At 39.9% G+C, this 25,513-nt stretch overlaps 4 protein-coding genes across 9 annotated transcripts; 1 reads left to right on the top strand and 3 right to left on the bottom strand.

The window, feature by feature from the left end:
• The first annotated feature begins 45 nt into the window (after nt 1-45).
• LOC110050118 (uncharacterized) lies at nt 46-8,371 on the top strand. Of its 4 annotated transcripts, none has more exons than XM_089270936.1 (7): nt 46-286; nt 1,631-1,733; nt 2,618-2,766; nt 3,704-3,759; nt 3,942-4,190; nt 7,368-7,481; nt 8,160-8,371. In XM_089270936.1, the coding sequence occupies exons 1-7, from the start codon at nt 218-220 to the stop codon at nt 8,182-8,184; spliced, it is 765 nt and encodes a 254-aa protein (XP_089127062.1). In that variant the 5' UTR covers nt 46-217; the 3' UTR covers nt 8,185-8,371. The 4 variants fall into 4 exon arrangements, with proteins under 4 accessions (XP_089127062.1, XP_089127061.1, XP_089127060.1 ...); XM_089270935.1 differs by having other exon boundaries at nt 7,368-7,495; XM_089270934.1 differs by having other exon boundaries at nt 7,368-7,499.
• On the bottom strand, nt 7,783-12,451 carry LOC110050106 (cysteine-rich protein 1-like). Of its 3 annotated transcripts, none has more exons than XR_016201220.1 (5): nt 12,257-12,451; nt 11,870-11,974; nt 11,016-11,092; nt 10,211-10,358; nt 7,783-8,479 (listed from the first exon to the last, which is right to left on the bottom strand). XR_016201220.1 is itself a non-coding variant. In XM_089271028.1 (5 exons), the coding sequence occupies exons 1-4, from the start codon at nt 12,297-12,299 to the stop codon at nt 10,263-10,265; spliced, it is 321 nt and encodes a 106-aa protein (XP_089127154.1). In that variant the 5' UTR covers nt 12,300-12,430; the 3' UTR covers nt 7,783-8,479; nt 10,246-10,262. The 3 variants fall into 3 exon arrangements, 2 of the variants coding, with proteins under 2 accessions (XP_089127154.1, XP_089127155.1); XM_089271028.1 differs by having other exon boundaries at nt 10,246-10,358; nt 12,257-12,430; XM_089271029.1 differs by lacking the exon at nt 11,016-11,092 and having other exon boundaries at nt 10,246-10,358; nt 11,880-11,974; nt 12,257-12,426.
• A 2,874-nt stretch (nt 12,452-15,325) lies between these two features.
• On the bottom strand, nt 15,326-20,533 carry LOC110050116 (cysteine-rich protein 1-like). The gene is made up of 4 exons (XM_020755998.2): nt 20,389-20,533; nt 19,745-19,839; nt 16,230-16,369; nt 15,326-15,438 (listed from the first exon to the last, which is right to left on the bottom strand). Exons 1-3 carry the CDS (start codon nt 20,498-20,500, stop codon nt 16,274-16,276), a joined length of 303 nt encoding a protein of 100 aa, XP_020611657.2. The 5' UTR covers nt 20,501-20,533; the 3' UTR covers nt 15,326-15,438; nt 16,230-16,273.
• Nucleotides 20,534-20,831: 298 nt separating this feature from the next.
• On the bottom strand, nt 20,832-24,687 carry LOC149104766 (cysteine-rich protein 1-like). The gene is made up of 5 exons (XM_089271038.1): nt 24,549-24,687; nt 24,091-24,135; nt 23,279-23,373; nt 22,227-22,329; nt 20,832-20,939 (listed from the first exon to the last, which is right to left on the bottom strand). Exons 2-4 carry the CDS (start codon nt 24,128-24,130, stop codon nt 22,234-22,236), a joined length of 231 nt encoding a protein of 76 aa, XP_089127164.1. The 5' UTR covers nt 24,131-24,135; nt 24,549-24,687; the 3' UTR covers nt 20,832-20,939; nt 22,227-22,233.
• Between the last annotated feature and the right edge of the window lie 826 nt (nt 24,688-25,513).

Below are 25,513 nucleotides of genomic sequence, written 5' to 3'. Positions count from 1 at the left end.
TACAGCACAATTGTTCGAGGAAAGCCTGGTAATTAGAGGCTTTTCCTCAGTTCTTACATGAAGCAAAGATTGATGACAACGAAAAATAGGAGCTGAGCTAAGCTAAACGGGGAAATTATAAAAGTGAAATGTTACGCAAAATGAGCGACGTGGAAGGGACCGAATCAACCTGTATCGAGTAAGGTGGACGCTTTGAATCCCTAGGTCATTTGCACCCATGGAGCACGTTCTTGAGCCTTTTTGGAAGATAATGTTTCCCTGTTTTGGAAATAGGGAAGCAGAAATGGTGAGATTTTAAATTAAGTTAATTAAGACGCCTTGCAGCTTCATCATGATCTTAATGATGATCGTTTCAGAAAGAAAGAGAGGCAAAATATTTCCGCATAGTACTTGAATTATGGATACAATTTCCCTCTTAAGCCACTTTCAGCGAATTGAAGTTTTACTACTTCACGTAATGCCAGAACGTGACGAAAGTTTAGGGTTAATTATACGGATTGTGTGGTAGCCTAATTATAAATATGGTTAGTGCACTGAACAGCAGATGGAGCGGCCCAGGGGCCCGTTTCTCGAAAGTCCCGGAAACTTTTCGGGCCCGGAGAGCCATAGCAAAATCTAGAACCTTACGATTACAGAGTTGTTTTATTCACATATTCTTAATATGGACAGAGGTTCCCTTCATACAAGAAGTTTCAGGCGTATACACTTCTCCGTTTTTAGATACAGATGAACTAAAAATGGCTTTACAGGTCCGAAAAGTTTCCGGGGCTTTCGAGAAACGGGGCCCAGGTCCGAGCCCTGGCGGGATAATTTTTTTGTGTTATTGGGAAAGACACTTACTGTAACTCTCACAGTGCCTTTGTCCACCCGAAGCCCAGGAGTATGAACGGGACTAGGAGGCATGCATGTTGGCACAACTTGACAGAACGCTTCCAACGTGCTTGACTTGTCTTCCCAAGAATTTAGGGATCATGTGTACTAAAGGCATCTGTGGTGAAGTGTCAATCAATACCCCCAATCAATATCCCCGATCTACATCTTGATCGATACTTGATCGACATCTCAATCAATATTCAGTTGACTCTCGATTGACACTTGATCAACAGTCAGTCGATAGTCGGCTGAGTGGTGATTGACTCATATGCATCAATCAAAATTTGGTCGACTTTCAACCAACTGTCAAACGAGATGTTGATCGAGTGTCGATCAAGTGTCATCCAAGGTGTCATTGGGGTGTTGATTGAGTGTCGATCAAGGGTCAATCAAGCATATCAATTGGGGGTATCGATTGACACTCGACTGCGACTGCATTTAGTACACTTGATGCGAGTATAGTCTCCTGTGCAGCTGTCACTAGACCTAGATTCCAACATGGTAACCCTTAGGGCAGTGCTCCTTCTATAGTTATTATCACTGATATTAACTCACAGGATCAATTTACATTTTTTTTTTTTATTTGTTTATTTTATTATTTTTATTTTTGCGAAGTCCAAGTTTTGGTCTGGCAAAATGTTCATTTAAGACGTTGTTAGCTTTCCTCCATTTCCCTGAACTTAACAGTAGCCTTCTGATTGAACATCTGGGACTCGATCAGTAATCACTAATTATTTTCAATGTGTTCATTTCTTAGTTATCTGTTTCCGAAGATGAAGATGTCTTATCTGAAGAAGATGTGGATAGGATTTTAAAGACTTACAAGAATCCTCTTCAGCTTGAGCAGTTTATAATGGAAGGTATATTTTATTTTAGTTTTATTATTTTATTTTATTTATTTCTAAACTATTCTAGTTTTAAAGTTTTGCCAGAATCAGACCATCAATTCACACCCCGGGGGGGGGACCTCCCATTTAAAAAGGACATGGGTGCTCATCGTACCTTTCAGGGGTTAAAAAAAAACAGTTTTGGAACCTCTTAGGGCATTTAGCCCCAACAGGTCCACCAAAAAAATATCTCGGAGATAATGTCGTGTTTAAGAATTGGTACATCTTGGGGGTCAAAAAAATTTCAAGCCACACCCACAAAACAGGATCGTGGTACCTTTTAGACGCTCTTTTGAAAATTTCCGACGAGCACCCCTGTTCTTTTTATATTGGAGTCCCACTCCTTGGAATTCACTTCACATCTGAACTTTAATTACTTCTCAGTCACTCATCCAAGATGCTGTCGTTGATATGGGGAAACTAAAACTGTAACAAAAGTGGATCTCTGTATAGTCTTTCTATACATAGCTGCATGATAGTTTGGACTGATTGAGATGACTGTGCATGTAAGATAAGATGAAGAAACCATCATGGTCAAAAAGTCTCTCTTTTGCTCGGAAATCCATGGGAAAGAATGCCTTTTTAACAAGTGAGCGGCAAGCGTGACTGCAAGAGTGACATCTACCTACAGCTTGTGGCTTTGCATTTCATGCTTGCATGCTCATCACACTCACTTGTGTTGCGTTCTACTTTGTGTTCTTCCCCATCGAATTTCAAGCAAAGGAGAGACTGCTCACAGCCTAGTTGACCCTAAGTCCAGTTCCACCCTATCTCCACCCCACCCAAGCCCCTACTACAACAATAGTGATTGTATTTTGAGTAACTATCTAACATCAGATTTTGATTTTCACGCCAAGGTAAACAAATATGTTCATTTCCCGTACAACTGTGCTACTTCACAAACCTTCAGAAAGTCATTTTGTGTGGAAATCAACTGAATGACTTGCCGTGGTCTGTGATTTACCTCAAGCAGCTCAAAGAACTTGATGTGTCATTCAATTGTTTGGTTAGTAGAAAACAAGTTTTTCAGTACGTCTATTGAACGTAGGGTGATAAATAAAAGACAACATGTACAGCAGGTCAAGTGCTCCATACCGCCAGAGCTTATCCCAGTTTTTGTAGCAATAACTGACTTGGAGTATTTCTATTCCACCTGGATGGGATTCCAATAAGAGTAATTCAGGATTGTCTAGCCTGTTCCAGACTCTCGGTAGTTAGGGACAATCGAAAAAAGAGGGCGAATGAGAGATAAAATGATGGGGTCTTAGGATTGTCCTGTCTGCTAAAAGCAGCCTGGGAGCATTAAAGGAGTTCAGTCACGGTATTACTTTGGCCACCTACAAAATTGCCTTTAAACAGGCCATATTCATATTCCCAGTATTGGACTAGAACTAGCTTGCAAAGGAGGCTGATGTGGGGAGTCTTTTCAAATGCAAATGACATTTATCTCTTTTTAATCATGATTTTCTCCCACATAAGCCTCCATTGCAAGCTAGTTCCTTTCCAATAACGAGAATACAAAATTATCTCCTCAGAGCTTTATTATCTAGCTCTCTGCACGCACTGCAGGCCTATGATGCTCCCTCATCATAGGCCTGCAGTGCGTGCAGAGAGCTAGGTAATAAAGCTCTGAGGAAATAATTAATATGGTCTGAAAATAATTGTTTACTACTAACAATAGAAAAACACCAGTTGAAAGAGGTAATAATAAACCATGAGGGAACAAGGATGGTTAAGGATGGAGAAGATTAACACGGATTACAAACAAAGAAATTGAAAACTTTGGGCTAAACTTTTCAAGATGTGCAAACCGTGACATAGCTCTTTTAAACAAGTTATTTTTTAAACCACTTCTTGCAAATGGGAGCTGCAATGTTGGCAGACTTCCTTATTGTCTGCTATTAGCTAATTATTATCCACTTTTTGTTTTTGTATTTTATCAGCACGTTCTTCCAAGAATTGTTGGACACATTCCCACCTTGCAAATTATTTCAGTTCGGTAAGAAAATGAAAACTTAGCTACCCTCATTTATAACGATGTTAAATTTTTAAAACAATAAGTTGAAAATATTTGATGGATTACGGTATAACTCTTAAGTACCCACAAAGATACAATTAAGGATGGTAAATGCCTTTTGTAGACTTTGCAGTGATCAACTTACACACTTTTGTCTCCAACAGAAACAACTTCATCAGTTATTTACCAACGGAGCTTGTGAATTTGTCAAAGCTAAAGAGCCTTGATGTACAGGACAACCCTTTAACTTCACCTCCACCGGAAATTGTACAACAGGGGCTGCGGTCGATTTTAGATTACCTGAGAAAGAGAAAAAGCCGGAAAAACCTGTTTTTCAACTTTAAGCCGTGGTTTTCTGAAGACGATAGCCTTGTCACAAAAGAAATCCCGTCGCTTTTTGAACTCTGTATCAAGTAAGTGTAGATAGACAATTTATTGCTTCTTAGCGCACGTTTCGTTAAGTTAAGTTTCGCACGTATTGCGAGCCTACAACATACACGAAGCGCGTTCAATTTGATGGGGCGCAGCGGGTAAAATGGCGCACGCAAAAATAGGGGAGAAGCGCTGTGCAGAAAAGCTTTTCGCACCAAGCTTCGCTCTCCTTTTCTCCACCGTTTTTCTCACTACGCCCCAATGACTGAACGACTATAAGAAGCTAGCTGCTATCAGGAACTTCTTTCTTTCTCAAAACGTGACTTCCCCTCGTTTTATTTCTTCTCGTTTTCAGTTATGAATACACTCTTTCTTTTTTCTATAAGAATATGTTTTGGTTTGGAAGATTCTCGGTGTTTGGAAATTGGGATGAAACACTTTCTCAAGTGGTTTTACGTTTTCTACCAGAAGAATTATAAACTTACTGTATTACTTCAAGTTCTCCAAAACTTTCGACAACGTTTCTAGAACTCTATGAAGACACAAAAAGGAAGTATTTTTCCCCCTGTTTCGTCGGTTGTCCGCCTACTTAACTTTGTCCTTCGGCATTTTACAGTTAGTTCATATTAATTGCACGGTGGGCTTTATTCAGTTGTTAATGCGTTGGACTCTGGATCGTGCTGGCGGGGTTATTGTGTTGTGATCTTGGACAAGACACTTTACTCTCACAGTGCCTCTCACAACCCATCTGTACAAATGGGTACCAGCGGCCTGAATGCTGGGGGTAACCGTGTGATGGACTAGCATCCCATCCAGGGGGAATACTAATACTCCTGCAAGTGAATATATGAAAGTTCATATATTTGAACTGCGGACAATGATATGAAGATATGATTGATCATCGCAGTTGCAGTGGCGGATCCAGACCTTGAGCTAAGGGGGCGAGAGGGGGCGGTTTTGTTTTACTTGCCCTGCCGGTTTTTCTTCCTTCTGTTATTTCTTCTTTTTTACCCAAAATAAGGAGGGGCCTGGGCCCCCCGGGCCCCTCCCCTAGATCCGCCACTGAGTTATGCCCACAACTTAAAGTGGTACTATGACGAAAATCGCATCTCTCCTATCTAAGCCATTTTAAAACATAAAAAAGTAGTCTTTATGAGAAGAAAAATGCCGTTTACTGTCTTCAAATGTCTCTTTTCGTTCCTGAGATGTTCAAGTTTTTAAAGTATAGATAGTTAGATAGTTGGTAGATAGCTGGTGCCAATTTCCTCCCTTGCAGCCAGAGGCTGAATTGCGGAGGAACCAGAGAGGTGAGATCGGACGTCAGCATATGAAGGCGCACTTTTCAGCCACTTCAGTCCGTGTATGATCTCACCTTACCCACCCGAGACCAATGACCGGCACAAGTCAAATAGACCATGACACCGGGTTCTACGTCCCCTACTCTTTTCGAACAGTGTCATGCGTTCTTTAACGTCCCACAAGAACCAGATCAGTGAAGTGCTGTGAGACGGGGCCTACGGTTTATCGTCCTTATCCGAGAAGACTTGAATGTCTAACCATTTGTAGATGTAATTACAAAGGCAGCACATTCTCCTCAGTTATTTTAAGACCCTGAGTGTTGGTCCGGTCTGGGGCTCGAACCTTCGACCTCCCGCACAGCAGTCCGGCGCTCTCCCAATTGAGCTAACCAGGCGGCGGTCTAATATGCAAATTAGCAAAATGATGGTGTCATACACTCAACCAAACTGTGATCAAATATGATGAAGAAAGATATCTCGGCCAATTTGTATCAGAAATGTTTGATTCTTTGCAGCAAGACTCTACTAAATGTGTTCCACAATACGAGCTTAACAGTTTTGTTACCATGGCAACATACTGGGTTCCAGACCTCCCCAATATTAAAGGCTTTTCTGGCCACCTTTGGCGTTCCATTTTGATATTTGCTAATGGTGTCTCGTATGCACGATCCAGCAGGCATATAAATATGTTAGCTCGAACTCCTGGCCTCATTTAATGTTTTTCAAGCTGAAAAACACTAACATATTGAAATCGAGTCGGTGGGGACTGGAAAACAGTGAGTTGCAATGGGAACAGAATTTTTTATAGCCGTAGGTGTGTTTCTTGTAGAACTATTAGCCTACCAAGTTTCAATGGATTCTGCTGTAAATTGGCCGCGATTTATGTACGTCATATAACATTGGGTTGAGTGTATGACGTCATCAGTCATCTCATTTGAATATTTTACACATTTTTCAAACTTAAATATCTCCGGAACTAATGCAGATATTTGAAAACGGTAAACGGCATTTTTATTCTTTCATGGAACCCTATGTGATACAGCCAAAATATCGAGGGGTAAAAATTTGATCATAGTACCACTTTGAGCAGTTGTGAAATTAACGCCTGAAAAAATTTCAGGCCTGAACTGGATTCGAACCCACGACCTCTGCGATACCGGTGTAGTACTCTACCAACTGAGCTACCAAGCCAACTGGGAGCTGGTCACATTGTGAGTTCGTAATATACCCGTAGATGGTGAAGAGTACAAATGAATATATGAAAGCTCATATATTTGAACTGCGGAGAATGATATGAAGATATGATTGATTAGTGCAGTTATGCACACAACTTAGGCAGTTGTGAAATTTAAGCCTGAAAAAATTTTGCAGGCTTTAATTTCGCAACTACTTAAGTTGTGTGCATAACTGCAATGATCAATCATACCATCATACTAATACTCCTGGTCGCTTCATGCTACGAAAATCGTGACTCAGACTCAGTATCGTGACTCAGACTCAGTATCGTGGGCCACCAGGCTCGAACACTGACTCACTAACGCCGCGTCCACACTACGCCGGCGGAATTTGAAAACACAACAATCACCGGTTAGTTTGGATTTGTATGAGTTCATTTAGTGAGTAAAACTGGAGCAGGTGAAAATCATGATTATCGTAACGTCATTGTCAACGAAAAGCTTCGTTTTCAAAATGTTTTCCGTTCACACTAAAACGCAAAGCCGGCGTGTTCAAATTCCTCCGGTTCGAAGAGCGTTTTCGTAAAGCTCCGTTTTTGTGACGGATTAGTGTGAACGGACCGGGCGTAGTGTGGACCGGGACAAAGTTGTCTGGCACTTTTGCACCTTTTTAAGATGGCCAAACCAAAAAAAACAATGCCAACCTGGTCGAAAATTAATGAAGAAACCGCGGATTATTTTGCAGGTGTATTCTTGACTGCCATATTGACTTTATGAGTGCAAGACACGTACCACCCCGCCTAAAATCAAACCTGGAAGACACGAGAAAGGAGGAACAGAAATCAATCTTCATCTGCAAGTGCGACGTGTGCAGCAAGTATTTTTCTAACCAGTTTAAATTTGAAATCCACGACTGTGGTGCCAAGTGGAGTGAGCGGAATTCCTAGTTTTACAACTTACTAGCGCGAGGAAACCGTACATAGAACTATTTTAGTTACAGAGGTTGTTTTCTAACAAAATTGCCACCGCAGTTTCCTCCCAATGCTGGTGAGAAGAAATCTCAAATGAAACAGACGGGGCATTTCTGTCGGAATAAATGTTGTTTGGAGGACCCGGCCATTGAAGGCATCAGAATCCATTAAGGGAGCTCAGTCACGGTGTTTTGTCTTTATTTTTTTTTTTTTTGGCCACTTGCAAAATCTCTTTTAAATGGAAGGAAACCTGAAAATAATAGTTTACTAAGATAGAAAAACATCAAAGAGATAATAATAAACCATAAAAGAACAAGGATGGTCAAGGATGGCGAAGATTGACACGGATTGCAAACGACGAATTTGAAAAATTTAGGCTAAACTTTTCAAAATGTGCAAATTTTTTTCCGTGACTGAGCTCCTCTAAACATAAGCATCAAACAAACTTAGACAGGGCTATTTGAAGAGTCCAAGTCCGTTAGTTACAACTGTTCAATCAAAAATGTAATATGCAATTTTATAAAACAAGTGGAATTATTCTCGCCTTTTGATTTATTCATACCTAGGATCAACTGGAGGACAGACGTATAGATGACGTCATAAACATCAGTGACACACTCGACTATCGCCTCGTGGGCCACTTTTTTTGTGTTCTTTTCAAATTCTGAAGTCATCTGTGATCTATTACTGAACAGACGCACGGCAACGTGGGATCTATTTGTTAAATTCTTAATTGCCCGAAGGCACTTTATTAAAAACTTGAACTTCTTTATAGTAAGAGCTCGTGTTAAGTATTTTAACATAGATGATGAGAGCTTTCGTCTGGCTTTTGGTGTGAAATAGTGTGTGTTTTGATGCACCCATCTATCAGACAAGCAGTTGGAGCCTGCAGAGACCAAGAAAATAACAAGCAATTAACAACGAAACACATTGTTTCCTTTTAAAATTAATTATAATTATGCTTAGCACTTCGTATCGAGATGTCCAAATTCGAGCCCAGGCCGGGAGTGTTGTGCTGTGTTCAGTTTGGCAAGACTTTTTCCTTAACGGAGCTCCCTGGCGTAGCTGACGGGACCCTGTGCGAAAGTGATTTTGAAGGCGGGAAGAGCGACGCCGCGAAAGGGAACTCGCGGCTTCCCCGATCTCGTTCTCGTTTAATATGTACTACACCACTGAAATTTAACGGGCTCGCAGGGTATTCCCCCCCCCGGAAAGTAACTGGTACTGTTGAACTGTACTAAGGTGAAAAAGCATCCTATCCAGGGGGAGTGGTGATACTCCCTGTCACTATACACATGCTACCGAAGGCTAGATTAATTCTCATCCCCATTACCCTTTTCGCTTTCCGCCTTCTGCTAGGGGTTTTTGGTGCCTAGTCTAGAATAGGGTTGCATAATCAAGCTGATGATGTTCTAGTATAGGCGAATCTTTGCTGACGTCATTGTTTACATATTTCCTCATTAACATACGACTTTGCGCATAGACGGCATCATGCTAGACACGATTTTACTAGGAAAACTTAAGGTGGGACTTAACCTAAAAACACTTAAAAACACACCATGTTTCAAACATTTTTTCCGGGCTAAGATAACTCCTACTAGAACTGATCAAAAGGAATAATTTTTACATTTTACAAAAGAAGACAAACAGCTTGCTGGGATAAGCATAGAGATTTTTGAAAAGTTAAAAGCACGTGAAATGATGACCAGTTGAATCTGATACAGAAAATCTAGCATACGTTTCAATACATAACTTTGACAGAATCCACTGGATGGAAAAGTTCTATGCTTATCCCACAGAACGTACTAAAAACAACAAATCCTGAAAATTTTAGCTCAATTGAATAAATCCTTCTCAAGATATCTTTTCTAGAAGGCGAAAATAACTCGTTTTGAGAAAACGAGCTTTAAACTTACAGTAACAGTACTTGTCAAAATAAAACTTCAATACCTTAAGATTCGAGTTCGGTAAAAAACAAAACTTCGAATTTCTTTCAGAATTTTAGGTTAAGTCCCGCCTTAAAGAGCTTGTGAAATTTAGTAAGTGGTAAAATTTTTGGCTCTTTGGGTGTAATATTCGAGGAGAAATTGGCTTTCAAAAACATCAAAATTTCTGTGTGGCAAAAGCGCTAATGAGCTCATACATTCTTTGCAAAATTTTGAGCTTTTAAACCCGCGTCGCACAAAAAGTATTCAATACATCGCGCTCAAATTCCTTGGGACAGTTAATCGTGCTGTGCCCTTTCAATATTCAGTATTAATCTCTTTGTAGCTCCATCAGAAACTGTATCGCTTATGGTAATGAGGCAAATATTGTGTGCAAAGATTCTCCTATAGTGTAAAGGTTTCAATGTCTCAGCGAAACACCCCCACGGACGAAAAGATTCACAGAGCACTCTCCAGGCTAAGATTGTCAAATGCACGGAAAGAACCGCGAGAGAACTGGAAGGCAACGCGTATCGTTTTGAGAAACGAAGCGTGCGGCAAGCGCTATTTCTTTCTTTCGGTTAGACGGTCGATTTGGTAAAAACTAGCTTTCCCGGCAATTAGTATACACGTACAGTATTTCGTGACATGCTCATACCCTTTTAGAGAAAATGGCGACCGTTCTGAGATACCTGTAGTTTACAGTTATGAAAGAGTGGTGACGTACTCAACACTTGTCACGTGTCAGTACTTGTGTGATTCTGTTCCACCGTGCCCAAACCCTCCCGGTCCAAACTGTGAAGCGTAGCATGGGTTATGACAATACGGCTGACCCTTACGCTGAAAGTAAAGAAAAAAAGATCAATCAATGAATATAAGAGAAAATAATAGACCTTTTCGACTGGGCGGTTTGTTGCCCCATTTCAGGCCATGTGATAATACTCTTGAGAATTCTCCCTTTCAAATTTTCAAATAGTCGTGTGCATATGAATAAACAATTTTAAGATGGATAAGAGAACAATTCTCTAGAGAATATCACGTGGTCTGTAATGGGAAAACAAACCGCCCAAGCGAAAAAGGTCTATTATGCGCAAAAGTACAAATAGGCCACATTCCTTCGGATCCAAATCTCTTTTGGGAATTGAAAGACGAAACAAACTCTAAAAAATTGCAATTTTGACCCTAAAGCCTCGGATCCATGTTAGAATATTGACATATCGAACGTGCCAGGTTAACGTTGGGGGTACGTTGAAAGAAGTAAAAATACGAAAGTAGCAACGGTCAAAGTTTTCAGATTCGATTCAGATACATAATTTTTGTCAATTTCTAAAATATTAGCGTTTTTGTTTTCAGTCTAGCCGTGTTTATCGATCTGTGTTTATTCAAAAAATATTTTTTGAGGCTCTGTGTACCTCATTATTGTGTCAAGAGGTTTTGAGTGACAAGATTCTACACATTTGCGCTTAAGTGCATGCAAAGCGAGATGAACGGCCTTACTTTGTCTAATTGCTGGGAACTGCAAGAAATTAAGTGAAAGCTGCTTTCCATATGAAGCATATGATGATCTCTGATCGCTGCAAAAAAAAAAAGGTTCAGCGATTGTTGGGATCCTATCACCGGAAACCACCCTCCAGCGATCGAAGCAGTCGTTGCAACAACGATCGCTGAGAAAGACTAGTTCTATCTCGACGTTCGTAGCGATTGTACCGATTATATGGTAACTGATAGTCGCGCGGATCTCTCAACATTTTTGCAACGATCGCAGCGATCACCTGGAACTGACTATACGCCGGAGAAATTTGAAAACGCAACAATCACCGGTCAACTGGATTTGTGTTTGAGGAAAAATCGGTTAGGGAAATGACTTTATTATCGTGATGTCTACGTTTTCGAAAAGCTCCATTTTCAAAATGGCGTCCTTCCACATTAAGGCGCAAAGCCGTCGTTTTCAATAAAGCTGCGTTTTCAAATTTCTCCGGCGGAGTGTGGACGGGGCATTAATGTTACTTTCGTTACTTTCGTTACTTTCGTGATATGTACTTTCGGTATTAACGTTACTAGCAATCCAGACAAGAATTGTAATCGTTTCTTTCCTTGAATATCAACTAACAGTCGTGATATTTTACCACTCCTTTCAATGAGATTGTTGGCCCACCTCAATTTCCGTTAAGAAGTAAGGGTTTAAAGCTTTGCCATTTCGTGTTATGTCATGTGCGAGTCATAGTACTAGCTAGCACTAATATAACACAAAGGTAAGCTGCTGTCACTGTACTGGGTAGTGCAAAAAACTGAATGCTGTGGGTTTATTACGGAAAAAATACGAAACTCATATAGTGTATAAGGAAGAGTACAGTAATCTACTTCGGCGTGACTCCCTGTAGCAAGCTGTCTTCCACATTTTTTGCACTTTAGGCACAAAGGATGGTACCAGTTTCCAAGCGACTCTTTCTTTTCACCTGTCAAACACGAGGTTACAAGCACATGAGATCAAAAAAAACAATATCTTTGATTCTTTGGCAAAAAAAACCAGAGAATATTTCCAATGTCGCCCAGTAATTGTTTACTAAAGCGATCGGAGCGTTGATGAAATCAAAAGCGATATTTTTTCAGCGATCGTTCGTTGACATTTCTTGAAAGCTACGCTGCAACGCGCGCGAAAATCATCATTTAACTGCGCCTGTCAAAGTCAAAATAAAGCTAAAAGGTGGATAAATGCTCGCTGAAAATTCATCTCTCACCCATATAGACGGTCTTTTCACAAGTTGGGCATTTCCTTGACATGTTCAGATCTTAGTTGGTTTTTAAAATCGGAGCAGCTTTAGTCCTGTGGATAGAATCAAGCGCGTTTTGTGTTGTCGTATTAAATTTCACCGCACCTGCCTAGTCGTAAATGCAGACAAGCCATTTAAATTCGAATTGTATATATTTGCCTAAGGGGTGAGACTCTGTTCAGCCAATAAGATCGCGTTTTAGGAGTCACTGCACGCGGAAAGAAAATGCAGATCAATTTTGAATGAGCGACATATTTTAATTGTTCAGTGTATATCTTTTCGCGTGGATTTTTTCTTCTGGGTATGAGCGGCTTTTTGTTTGCCTATTTCTACCGAAATATAGGTTATAGATAGCTTTGATACATCTTTTTATAGATAGAATGCTGAAAACCTGAGTTTGTTTATATATTACTGACGTAACATAAATATAACAAAACATAAAGGAAACTCGAAACTGTCCCTCCATCACATTTTCAAATTTCTCTCTTTCTTACTTCTCAAGCTGTAAGAAACAAAGCTGTAAAACTTGGGAGGAAAGGAAACTGAGTTAGAAAAACAAACTTTTTCCGAAGTCAAAATTCATAGTATTTATAACGAGAGAATCGGAAAAACAGCGAATTGGCATCTTAGAGTACCAGAATTTACAGGAGAACTTAAAGAGTTTCTTCTCGGAAGAAAGTTTCAGAATAACTTAGTCAGAAGTGTTTAAAGTCATCATTGCCGCAGGGCTATGTGATGTGAAAAAGCATTTCAGGAACAGAACAGTTGATTTCCATTAGCTAAAGAAAACTCAAAGCCCACATGCTGTCTGGATAATTCAAAAGAAACCATTGAAATTTGTGTATTTTGAAAAGTGTGCAGCATGATACGAATTGACTTATATTATAAACTGAAACAAGAAAATCTATAAAATAAAATCTAGGCATTCTCGGTCGCTTTCTATCTTGAACCATCTATCGCATATATAAAGCACTCATTTCAGTTGTTTTCTTAGGAAAGTTGTTTGGAGTTGTCTTGCATTGTAGTGAGACAGAATGGGAATCACTAAAACCACTTTTATTCATAAATATTTTCTACTACAGGGATTGTTCCACTGGGGGTTAGTTATTACGGTATACCTAATGTGTTTTCGGCGTCATTAGTTCAAGATAGATTTTCTTTATCTAGCTATCCACCTGTTTGCTCGGCAATCTGTCGACAGCTGTTGATATTATAAATATGGATGACTCGTTCATTTTCGCGGCTGAAAAACTGGAGACCACTGGAACATGGGGCATAAAAGTGTCTTCTTTGCTTACATTTTCAGTTTCCTAAGAAACTACAGAAATCAACTCGACATGTCGATGTTTCATGTTTGAAGAAAGTGAAACAGGAATTTTTGATAGTTTATTTGTCCAAAAAAATTGATGATGCTCAGGCTCACAGATTCTTTAAGGTACTAAAATGTTATGTTTTCCATCGCCCTCTCTCCCGTAAAATTGAGCCGTTATGTCCGTTACAAATATTGCCTCCTTCGCAGTTTCGTCACGCAACGCTTCTCCCCCACTAAATCGCCGATAGAACACGACTTGTGATTGGACAATTAGTCCTTGCCGCGACGCCTCAGGAATATGTGAGGCAAGCTGTGATTGGTTAATCCGCGGAAACGACTGCGGCTCGGGTGCTGCCATTTTTGCATCACAGCCCCTCTCACTCAAAAAGGTGTTCCAAGACGCCGATATCAGGGTTGATTTAGATCTCAGAGTCACGTGAAATGCATATAAAAACGTATTTGACTAAAAAACACCCGGAAAATGGTGGCAGGAACGCCTAGCCTGTTACAGGAGCTCAGTTAGAAGGGAAGCAGTACAAAAATAACGGAGGGAATCGCGGCTACACACTCCTCCCATATTAAGGCCCCATCGTCGTCTGTGCTGGCTGTAACAGGCCGTGACGAGCGTTTGCCAATGTTACACTTCTGACGTCATTACCTTCGACGAAAATTGGCATCACTTATACTCAAGTTCTGAAGGAGGAAAAAAAAAAATCAGAGTGACTGGGTCAACTGAGCGTGAAATATGCACAAAAATGCTTAGAAATTTCAGTGAAAAACTCGGGGCAAAATTTCCCTCAACTACATTTGGCAACTCCGTGGTAAGAATTTTACGTCGCGATGATGCTTTCTCGGGAATTCGTGAACTGGAAGCTAGCCCAGGAGAAGGTCAACAACTGCAGCAAAAAGATAAGAAAAGGAGAAAAAGGAAAAGCAAAAAACGTAGGTTACTTTCTCATCCAAAATTGATCTCAAAATTTTGATTTGTGCGCATGCCCGAGCAAAAATGTCATAATACGCGATGATGGAAAGAAAGGCATGCTGTCGTGTTGCAAACGCCTTTTTGAGTAGATTGGAGCTAACTTAGCTCATCCATGCCGGCTGCGAAAGAGACTTCTTTAGGAGAGAGGATTCTGCATTAATGTAGCAAGCTTGTGGTTGTTGTAATTAAGGGGTGTCTGCAACCTAATCCCAGGTATTCTCTCATTTCATTGCCACACCACCTTAGTAAAGTCCCGGGGGGGAGGTGCATTGCCGTATATGGGCTATATAGGTATGTACCACTGTGAAGGGTATGGTTTTCAAGCAGTTTACTCTAGGATAGGGTATATAAATCAGAGCGTTTGGGTCTAGAATAGGGTATCATTTTTCACAAAACTGACTGGTTGGTTGAAGATTGTATTTAGAGTAAGGAAACCAGGAACTGCCACTCAAAAATATGAAAAAAATCAAATCGGCAAGTTTAAATTTACACAAATCAGCTGCAACAGTGTCGACAGATGGGGGGATTTGGAGAGTTTACTCTAGTATAGGTTAGCAAAATTCAGCTGAACTAGCTCTGGTATAGGCTAAGGGTTCCAGGGTCCCAGCGGCACAGCCCCACCCAGAAATTCCCAAAGTACCCCCCCCCCCTGGGAGTAAAGTACGCAGAGACAAGACATCTTAAATTGCATGACCTGGTAACTACGTAGAAATTAAAAGGAACAAGACACAGGACACAATAATTCCAAGAGCCACAATGACCTTTATTTTTTTTAAAAATTACAATCTACAAAGTTAACCAAGGTAAAATCAGGACCAATGGCTCTCGCTCACTGCAGTTTAAAAACACTTGAACCTGGGAGGAAAAAAAGAACAGTAATCATTGAACTAATGGAGCTAAAAGCACATGCTACTAAGCTTTAACAGAATCTTACTGGAAGAATTTTTCATCAGGAGGGGGACATTGGGATTTGCGGTATTGCGGTAATTTTAATTTCGAATTGTGGTATTCTCCGAACCCGCAGGATGTGGTTTTTTAGCATTTTGGATAGCATTAAAAATTATCCTCCAAGTCCTCCAACGTTTTTGGAGCCTTTTCCAGTTTCCCATCAGAAAAGGGTAAGTTATTTTTTGTTAATTATTAGCCAACATGCCAATGGATGTCACTGATTTTGTTTATTTTGCTAAATAGAAAATAACAAATTCCTTACTTGCTCTAAACTTAACATACAGAGCACTGGTTTTGGTATAACATCGAAAACTCTACGGATTGAAGTATTGCAGTATTTGGCAATTTTTTTGTGACATTACAGTATTTGCCGATTTTTTGCCATTTGTGGTGTTCAGAACCCCCCAATATCCCCCTCCATCAGCAATTAAAAGTCTTTTTTTTGAGATCCCTGCTGAATAGGCCATGTTAGGTTAGGCCCGCTGACAGTATACTTATAGAAGGCACAGTAGCCTAATGGTTAGAGCACTGAAATCTGGGCTGAGTGACCTGGAGAATTTCATAGCAATATCAGGTCAGTAACTTGATATCGCAAGACATCAGGACAGTAGACATGGCGTATGATTGGCTAATTTACAAATTTGGGTATGGTAAAAGGGAAAATTACATCTTTTGTTTATCTCTCTTGACTCACTCACCTCACTCACAAGTGGTTTGTCATCAGCTGAACAGTTTCATGTTTTTAGTAAGTGTGTGACTCTGTGCCGCCGTGGCCAAATCCTTTGGGGCCAAACAGGGCATTGTAGCAGGGGATGTGACAGTATGGCTTGCCATCCCTCTGCAAACAGCAACACGAAAACAACCCCAACACAAGTTAAGAAAATCAACACAGAAATAGATATAAGAGCTTTTGGTGGCATACATACTGTGCGCTGGTGGTTACTGATAATCTCGTTCATGTAAACGCCTACTACACAGGGCTCGAAATTAAAGTCACCATTTGGCAACTAAGTGGTAAAAAATAGTTGCCAAATACAAATTTTTAGTCGCCAGATCACAAAATCAAATAGAAGAGGCACAGTCCAGAGGCATACATGATGTACTCAATGCTCAAGGGTTTGCCGTGCTTTACAAGGGCGATTTTGAACAGGGGTAGCCATTTTCGAAGTTTTCCAATGTGAGAGAATCATTTACCTAGTGTGTCTTAAAATAATCAAACATGGCCATCCAGTTGGCGATCGAAGAATCATGGGTTTGTTTTCTTAAATCTTTTTGAATAAATTTTATCTTTCATCCACAAGTAATCTCATTTTCCTTTGAGGTTAAAGGTTGATGAAAGAAAAGGTGAGTCACCCTCTGGCAACCAGTTCTTAATATCTGGTTACCCAGGGTTCGAAATTAACTTTTTTCGGCAGGCGCTAACTGGCGACTGAAATTTTTTTTTCAGTTGCCATATGGAAAAATGTGGTTGCCAAAAAGTGTCAAGAAAATTTTTCCTTCGCAGCAAAACACAAACCAAAATTTTTGGTCACCACGGGCTTGCCAGCAAAATATTTGCAATTGATGTAATCAGTAATCAAACCAGTGCTGAAATGATCTTTTGACCACTTTGACAGATCTACATTTCCACCTTTTGACATCCAGAGAATATCTAAATCTTCATCTAATTTCTTCGCGGATGTTCCGTCTCCACTTTGTAATAAATTACAGAAAGATTTCAAAACATCTTTGGACTCCACATTGCCTGAATAAATATTCATGGCGAAAGAACGCATTGGGCCTCCTGCGCCCGCAATACGTATGTTATGGGAAACCACTGAAAAAACATGGTGGCGAAGCTTCGCACTGATAGTAGCTGTAAAACGTTGTGGTAGATTTATAATAACAGGAAAAGCGGTTTTAAACTTCAAAAGCAGTGGAAAGGTAAAAAGGAAGTGACTAATTGGCAGGCGGCTTTGAATTTTATTTTAATCGATTTGGCTGAAAATCAAAGTTATTGTTTGTGCAATTATCACGGCATGAAATAGTTAATCGCCCACTGGCGACCAGTTGTGAAATTCTGGTCACCAGTGCAAAATTTTTAGTCGCCTTGGCGACTAGGAGAGCGCAATTTCGGACCCTGTTACCGACACTGGATTTTTGGTTGCACTGGTGACCAGTGAGTTGCAATTTTGAGCCCTGCTGCTACATATACTGTAACATTCCAGAAAATAAGCCCCTGGTTTATTTTTGTTCAAAAGGCTTCTTTTGTGGGCCTATTTTCAAGAGGGGGGGGGGGGGCAATAAAAATGGTGTGTCGGTGAGCATTTAAAGTCAAGGAATGTAACATAGCATTATTTATGCAAAACCATTTACATTTCTACACTCAAATGAAAACCTCTCTATACAACTTAAATTAAATATATTTACAAACATGTCATTGAAGATGTGTCTATTATTCATTATGGTGTAAGATAGGACAGATGAATGTACTCATTTGTCTCACGATAGAGTCACTTTGAGATTGCAATCGACATCTCAATCACTTTGAGACATTCAAGTCACTTTGAGATGTTGATCGCAACACGTCACTTTGAGACGTTGTGATCAACATCTCAAAGTGACTCCATCGTGAGAAAAACAAGTAAAATTCATCTGTTTATGATCATGTTGATTTTATAAAATAGACATTTGAACTTTAGGTAAAGACCACTACTCAAATGGAAATTTTAATATCCTACATCTGTAAAACAAACTGTATCGAAAAAACCCATTTACATGAAAAATGCCTGCATGGACAAATGAAGTTATATTGATTACTTTTCCTCGTCCATGCAGCCAAAATTTTAACCACACTCAGACTAGCTATTCAGTGGGCCTGAGCACAGGTGAAATTTTGGCTAGGCACAGATAAGAAAGAGCTGTTCACAGAATGAAATTCATCTGTACCAAAAATGGATATTGCATTTCTCCCCGGGGGAGCACTGCCATATATGGGCTATAATTATAGGTATGTGCTGCTGTGAAGGGTATGGTTTTCAAGCAGTTTACTCTAAGGTAGGGTATATAAATCAGAGCATTTGGGTCTAGAATAGGGTATCATTTTTCACAAAACTGACTGGTTGGTTGAAGATTTTATCTAGAGTCAGGAAACCAGGAATTGCCAATCAAAAATATAAAAAAATCAAATCGGCAAGTTTAAATTTACGTGAATCAGCCTCAACAGTGTCGATAGATGGGGGAATTTGGGGAGTTTACTCTAGTATAGGTTAGCAAAATTCAGCTGAACTAGCTCTGGTATAGGCTAAGGGTTCCAGGATCCCAGCGGCACATCCCCACCCAGTAATTCCCAAAGTACCCCCCCCCCCCCAGGGCATTTCTCCCTTTACCCAATTAATCCAAGATCACTCAGATCATGGTGTAACTGAAGAATCCTCGCCCAGAATGGATTCTTCGCTTCCTTTGATGCACCATGATCCAAGTTATCTTGGATTAACTGGTGCGGATACTGGATTTCAAGATATGGGCTGTTAGAGGGGGCCCCCTCGAAGGGGGTCTGGGGGCATCCTCAGCCAATAAATTTTTAAAATGGAGGTCCTCAGAAATGGGACTTTCAACATTCTAAGGCCAAGTCAGCGCATCATAATGTCTCATTTTTTTTTCATTTAAGGGGTTCAGGAACCCCCCCCCCCCCCCCCGAAAATCCACCCCAGGATTAATGTTATGTAAAGAGAAGCAAAAGCCATTTTTGGATGTAAGAATCTAATCTTGGATTTTCCTGAACAAGTGCACCCTGAATTTTAACTCCATTTGATTCCATGGGAAACACAGAAACACAATGTCTGCAAAAACAATTTACAGCTAGGTGAGTTTTTATTCAACCAAAAAGAAAGAGTTTCAGCTGAATAGGAATATGTTAGTCGCTTTTTAGGAGTTCATACCCAAAACCCCCAACACCACAAGACAAGTCATTCATTCATTCAATCAGTTAATTAATCAAGCAGATGTTTACACCTTACAATGGTATTTGGAGGATAGAGGCCCCTTAACCAGTCCCCAGAGAATAAGCTTATTAAGGTAATTAGTTAATTGTAATAGCGGCTAAACCCAGCTAATTACGTTCTCATGCTTGTAATGCAAGTTTTTTTAAAATTCCAGTGAAAAGAATAGATCTGCATAAATACCGTATTCACTTCAAGAAGAGAAATTGATATCTAGACAACATTATATTTACCTCGGCATGACCCCCAGGAGAGAGTGTTTTCTTGCATTTTGCACACTTCAGACAGGCCCTGTGCCAATCTTTACCGATGGAGGACACTCTCTCGGCTGCGTGGAAAGTACACAAAGCATATTTTAAAGAACAAAGTTTTAATGAGCTTCCCGTTGGTTTTGTTAAAAATGCTCAGTATTTATACAAACAGCTGTGTTTATTTCACTTTGTTTAGAGATTATACCAAACAGAAGGTTTCTTTAAACTTTTAACTGATTGAAAGTCTATTAAGGAAACGTCAGTTTAAAATTCACCAGAAAATATATTGAACAGCAGATAGTTATCAAAGAGGAATGTTGTCACAGTACTACCGTATTTCGTGGACCGATTTCTACAACTCTTTAACGCATCACCGCAGCGGGTAAAGATCAAAAATTAGAGCTTACTGTGCAGTGCAATCGTCGAGATCAACGTCTGTTTACCAAAACAAATGAAATTTGATGCAAAGAAATCGAAGTGTGAGAAACAGATCGCTGAAAAAAATACTGACAGATCGCGAAAAAATCGCTTGTCAATTTGACGCGTCTGGAAAGATCTAAAGCTTGTTGAAAAAATAACGCCTTTGTAGGCTAACAAAACCAGCATTTTGTACAAAATTTACTCACCAAAGTACACTTCTTTCCCACAAGTCGGACACTTCGGCATAGTGGAGGAAACGAAAGCAGAATATTTGCAACAGGCACTCCTCGTACGAGAGCTCCACCAAAACAGTAACATCCCATAACTCCAATGGGTCAGGCTGGCCGGCACTGGAGGAATCTCGGACAATTTTCGTTTCTTCCTAATGTTTAAAATCAAAGCTATATCGTTTGTGTTCTCTTTCACAGTGTAGTGTGCTTCGTAATCCCATATCCCATTTTAGTACATGGGAAAAATAGCAGGTAAAACGAATATGAATGCATATAAACAGAAGCATACAGCCCTTTCTTAAATAAAAGAGTCTACTTTTTGTTAACTTACACGTAAGAGCAGTATACAGTCAGTGGTTCAAGCGGGAAAGTTAAACTAAACCAGAACGTACGGTACACGTATAAAAAAAGACAAGAAGTAATCATTAAAACACACTTTTATTCTTGACTGAGGAAACTGAACTACTCCAAAATAATCCTTTCAACGTTTCAACCGCATCTCCACGGCCCCAACGTATGGGTTGAACCTGTGAAGAAACGTTCAAAATTGCCTGAGTTACTACTATGTTAACAAAAAACGCAAAATCGTCAAAATTCTGCCGGGTAGTTTAAATGACGGACTTAATGTACTTTGCGAAACGAAGATCTGTACAATGCGAAATGAAAAGTCTGTACTTTGTGAAATTATAAATCTACACTTTGGGAAATGAAAAATCTGTTTTTTCTTTTTTTGGCAAAATGCAGCAAGGCGTATGTTGGAAACACAAAGAAACGCATTAAACATGTCGTCGCGGTCGACGAAGAACTTGTCCTGGCCTCGCTCACGAAGGCCAAGACAAAAAACAGAGATTAGCTTCTTAAAACAAGAGAAGGTTCGGAGAAGCTTTTTTTACAACAACCGGCTCGCCAACACAAGCCCAAATGTCCCGCACTTGACAGATTTGGTTTCGTTTCGCTTCGTCAAGTACAATTTTGCAAAGAAATATAAGGGGTCTATAAGCAACCATGAGACTCATGAGGGCAAATAAATTTGACTAGGAATGTAACTGCCACCTCCCCCACTCACCCGACATCCCGGTATTGATTTACGCCAAGAGACTATTTTTGGGGGGGGGGGGGGGGAGGGGAGGGGCATTGATTTTTCAATGAAATCAGTTACAACTCACTTGCCCATATGAACCAAGAGTGCGTCTCGAATTCTCCCAACATTAACCCCCACCCCCCGTGTTTAGATGAGTTATTTAAACACGGAAAAGCCCTCTGTTGCTTAAATATTGCACCAGTGCCTTTTTCAAGAAATAAATCATAGACAATTTATTTAATGATTGCAAGACCTTTCGAATTTCGTGCAAATGTTCAAACCTTGACCTTAAAATCGCACGGGCACTAGTTCAAAATTTGATCATCCAGGTTTTTATAGGCACTGTCGAGTTCTTTCCATTTTTGAGATCATTCCAGCCACACGTTTTACGATAACTGGCCACGTTACCAACTGCGACAAAAGGCCAATCAGATAAAGATTTTAAAACCAACAAGGATTAGCCCTCGTAACTTTTCCCCAACCTCGTTCCCAGAGTCCTATTCCTCTTTCGAGGGAGGAAGAGATAGGACGTGGGTACGAGATTGCCTCTTCCTTCCCGCGCTTTTCCCCAGTGTGACGTTGGTCTGACGCACTTTCGGTTCGAGTTCTGATTGGTCAATTTTTTCGGACGTAATGATCACGGTTTTGTGTGTTACAAAGGTTACCACGTAAATGGCAGGCGTTAGTTTGGATAACGGCTTTAACTTTAACAAGAAAGTAACTATTTACTTACTATGAGGTTAGTATTTGTGTGACTCTGTGCCGCCATGTCCGAAACCCCCTGGTCCAAACAACGCAGAGTAACATGGTTTGTTGCAGTATGGTTTCCCATCATGCTAGAATATACAAAAGCAACGTTGAACACCGTCAGTACACTACTCGCAAAAACCTTTTAAGAAACGTAAGTCATAAACTGTACCAGAAAATCTAGAAGAGAGATCATGCGGGACTGATCTTTCGGGACGTGCCCGGTCCAATACTTAGAGAATATTGGACCGGCAATAGAGCGACCTGATTGGTTGATTTTTGCTATTGTCCCTCTCTGATCTAACTCAGTCGTCTCGATAAATTTTCTCATAAGAAAACCTGGTAAACACGACCATCCCGTTAATACGGCCAACGACCACATTCTGAAATCCCAACATGTTCAATCCATTACAATTTTACCCCGATAATACGGCCACAAGCAAGTTAAGTTCCTCTTTCCATGGTTATATTATTGTATGTATTGATTGAAGTTTCAGTTTTTCTCAGTTATATCTGCATTCCGGGATTCTTATTGAAGAAAAGTTGTTTAGAAGTGCAAACGGGATATATCTGTCAAAAAGTCACTTAAAATAGACCAGCCTTGAAATTTGAGCCTACCCGGTTAAATTATACAGCCACCCCGATAATATGGCCAAATTTTCATGGCCCGTTGCATGGTGACCGTTTTGAACCACAGGTAGCCCAAGGGAAAATCGTGTTGCCTGTACAGACATGCCAATATCAATGCATAACTTCCGAGAAGTTTTACACTCAACGTAATAGAATTCGCTGGTTTTCCAATGTATTCGACTATGAAAAGTCTCCCTAACTGAGGTTTTGCTCTAAAAAATGCCAGCCGGTTCGGTCTGTGTCATTTCGAATTCGAGTATTTTCTGTTTATTTTGAAAACTGTCTCTGAATTGAAGAAAAGCTTAAAAGCCTGATTAGAATGCTTCAAATGCCGCAGACACTAAGGTATTAATTAATAAAGAAGAACGGTTCGGTAATATAAAACAAAATCTAATAATAATATCTTACCTCGGCATGGCCCCCAGAGCTGAGAACTTTGCCGCATTTTGCACACCTTAGGCAAGGCCTGTGCCAGTCTTTGCCAAGAGAAGTCACTCTCTCAGCTAAAACATATCAAACATTTACTCAGCTCATTGTTGACGGGTACACTGCAACGGTCATAAAAGCGACTAATAAAGCTACAGAAATATTGGGAATTGGGCGAGAGAGAGCATATCAGTAGAGAGAATTGTTGTGACATTAATATTATGTAACTTCATTGAATGCCAGCCTTTTTAATACAACTTCAAGTTCTGGTATGCAAGATTAGCGCTGTCACAAATTAAGCTTCTCGAGGCTTTCGCGAATTTTCTGCTTGAGGAGGTATAACGATTAACTCTATTCAAAAAGGTATAATTTAGCCTTTGCAAAAAAAATACGATTCCACCTCATAGGTAGAAATTTGACTTATTGTGAAGAAATTTTTTCCATCAATGTCGATGATTTAATTTCCTATTGAAGCTGTAAAGAGACGCTAGAGGTAGTCAGTTTAAGAAAAGCTGCAATTAACACAAAGGTTTTGGTGACAAATGTGGGTAAAGCTGCAAGTGCGTACCTTATCTTGAAACAAAACGAGCGACTGTATATTGTGTACCGAATAAACGTAGAAGAACTCAAATATCTCAAGCAGTTCGGTGTATCGCTTGCTATCTATAAGATTCGCACGTGAGTTTATATGCTAATCTAAAATTTACACGTAAGGGGCGCAAGGCCACTCAGAGGTTAAAGTTAACTACACTGAACTAGAGAATATAACATCGTTCTCTTTCAGACAGACTTACCAAAATAAACTGGCTTGTTGCATTTGGGACAGTTGACCATTCTGGCTGTGGAAAGTTAAGATTTCGTTACTTGTCAAGAGAGATTGAGCACATATGGGCGTCGACAGTGCTGTTTGAATAGCTAGAAGTTGTTTTTCTTTTTAATTATTTACATAACAATGTTTTCGAACGGGCTTAGGTAGGCTTCTTTGCAGCCGACTATCAGAGCGTCACGTACCAAAAGCGAGAGCGCGTGCAATGGCTTTTTTTCTTTATTCAAGCTGTACGGTGTTTTGTAATTAGGGGAGCTTCTTCTTTTAGACTTCCTCTAGTAAATTGCGATCTCTTGCCTATGCAGACTGCCAAATGATAACAACTCTAAATCGACGTCAATTTCTTTGCAGTGAGGCACTGAGAAAAATCACAAACTGCAGCTTTTTATATCACTTAATTAACTTTCAAAGTTTTAAAAAACATACCTTCAATATGTGAAAATAAAGTGCCTTTTCAGCTTCTCGTCTGTAGTACGAGCTCCGCTAATCTGTCTAGCAGCGCTTAAGACACCAATGAAAAAATTACCATTTTTAAAGTTCCTTTTACACGGCAGTGAAACCAAAACAAACAACTTTTTGCATTGTTTCCACGCGAACCGTTAATTGGCGACTAGTGTGACACTTAATAAAAATTCTAGAAAACAGTTTAGAAAACAGTTTCCTTCAAAAGGAAAATAAACAAGAAATACCTTTGGGTTGCCATGGATCCGATAAGTGGCTAGACGAACGAGCCTTAGGCAGATGCAGAGAAATGGTTTGCATTTTTTTCCCACAAAAGATAGTGGTATTTGGCGGACTTAACTTGATGAAATATGCAAGACTTTTGACATATACGTATGATGTTATGAGCAACAGATTAGAGAGAGGTAAAATTAAACAACTTTTCTGAGGGGAGCAGATCTCCAAAATGATGTGATTTGATCCATTTTATCTATTGGATATATGATTTGAAGAAAGATAAAATGGCGCTTTAAGCACCTTTCAGTACATACACGATGCAATCTTACAATATAGGATGCAAGCTTTGAAAGCCTCCATGGCCACCCGAAAATCTTAAGGATGAATCGGCTAATGATAGAAAATCTAGATCATTCTTCCATCAGACAGGTCTTTAAAAAGAAAATATCTTCTCAAAAAAACTCTTATTAATTCAAGATCTTGTTTTTGTTTGCAAGAGTGTTACAGTTTTGCTTCTTGACCTTGAAAGGAAATTAAGCCCTTTTTATTGTATTTCCTTTGCATGTAGACTACCCACTTCAAAAGGTATTCCGCTTAAATTTTGGTAAAGTTCAGACAAGTACAATTTTGGTAACGTTTTAATCAAGGAAAATGGGAGTGGCCTCATGGTTAGTGCGCTCGTCTCCGGATCGAGCGGTCCGGGTTCGAGCCCT

This window comes from Orbicella faveolata, unplaced genomic scaffold (assembly GCF_042242905.1).
Source record: "Orbicella faveolata isolate gen_17 unplaced genomic scaffold, um_ofav_v1 contig_34, whole genome shotgun sequence".
NCBI lineage: Eukaryota > Metazoa > Cnidaria > Anthozoa > Scleractinia > Merulinidae > Orbicella > Orbicella faveolata.
This window is presented reverse-complemented; position numbering and strand designations above follow the sequence as displayed.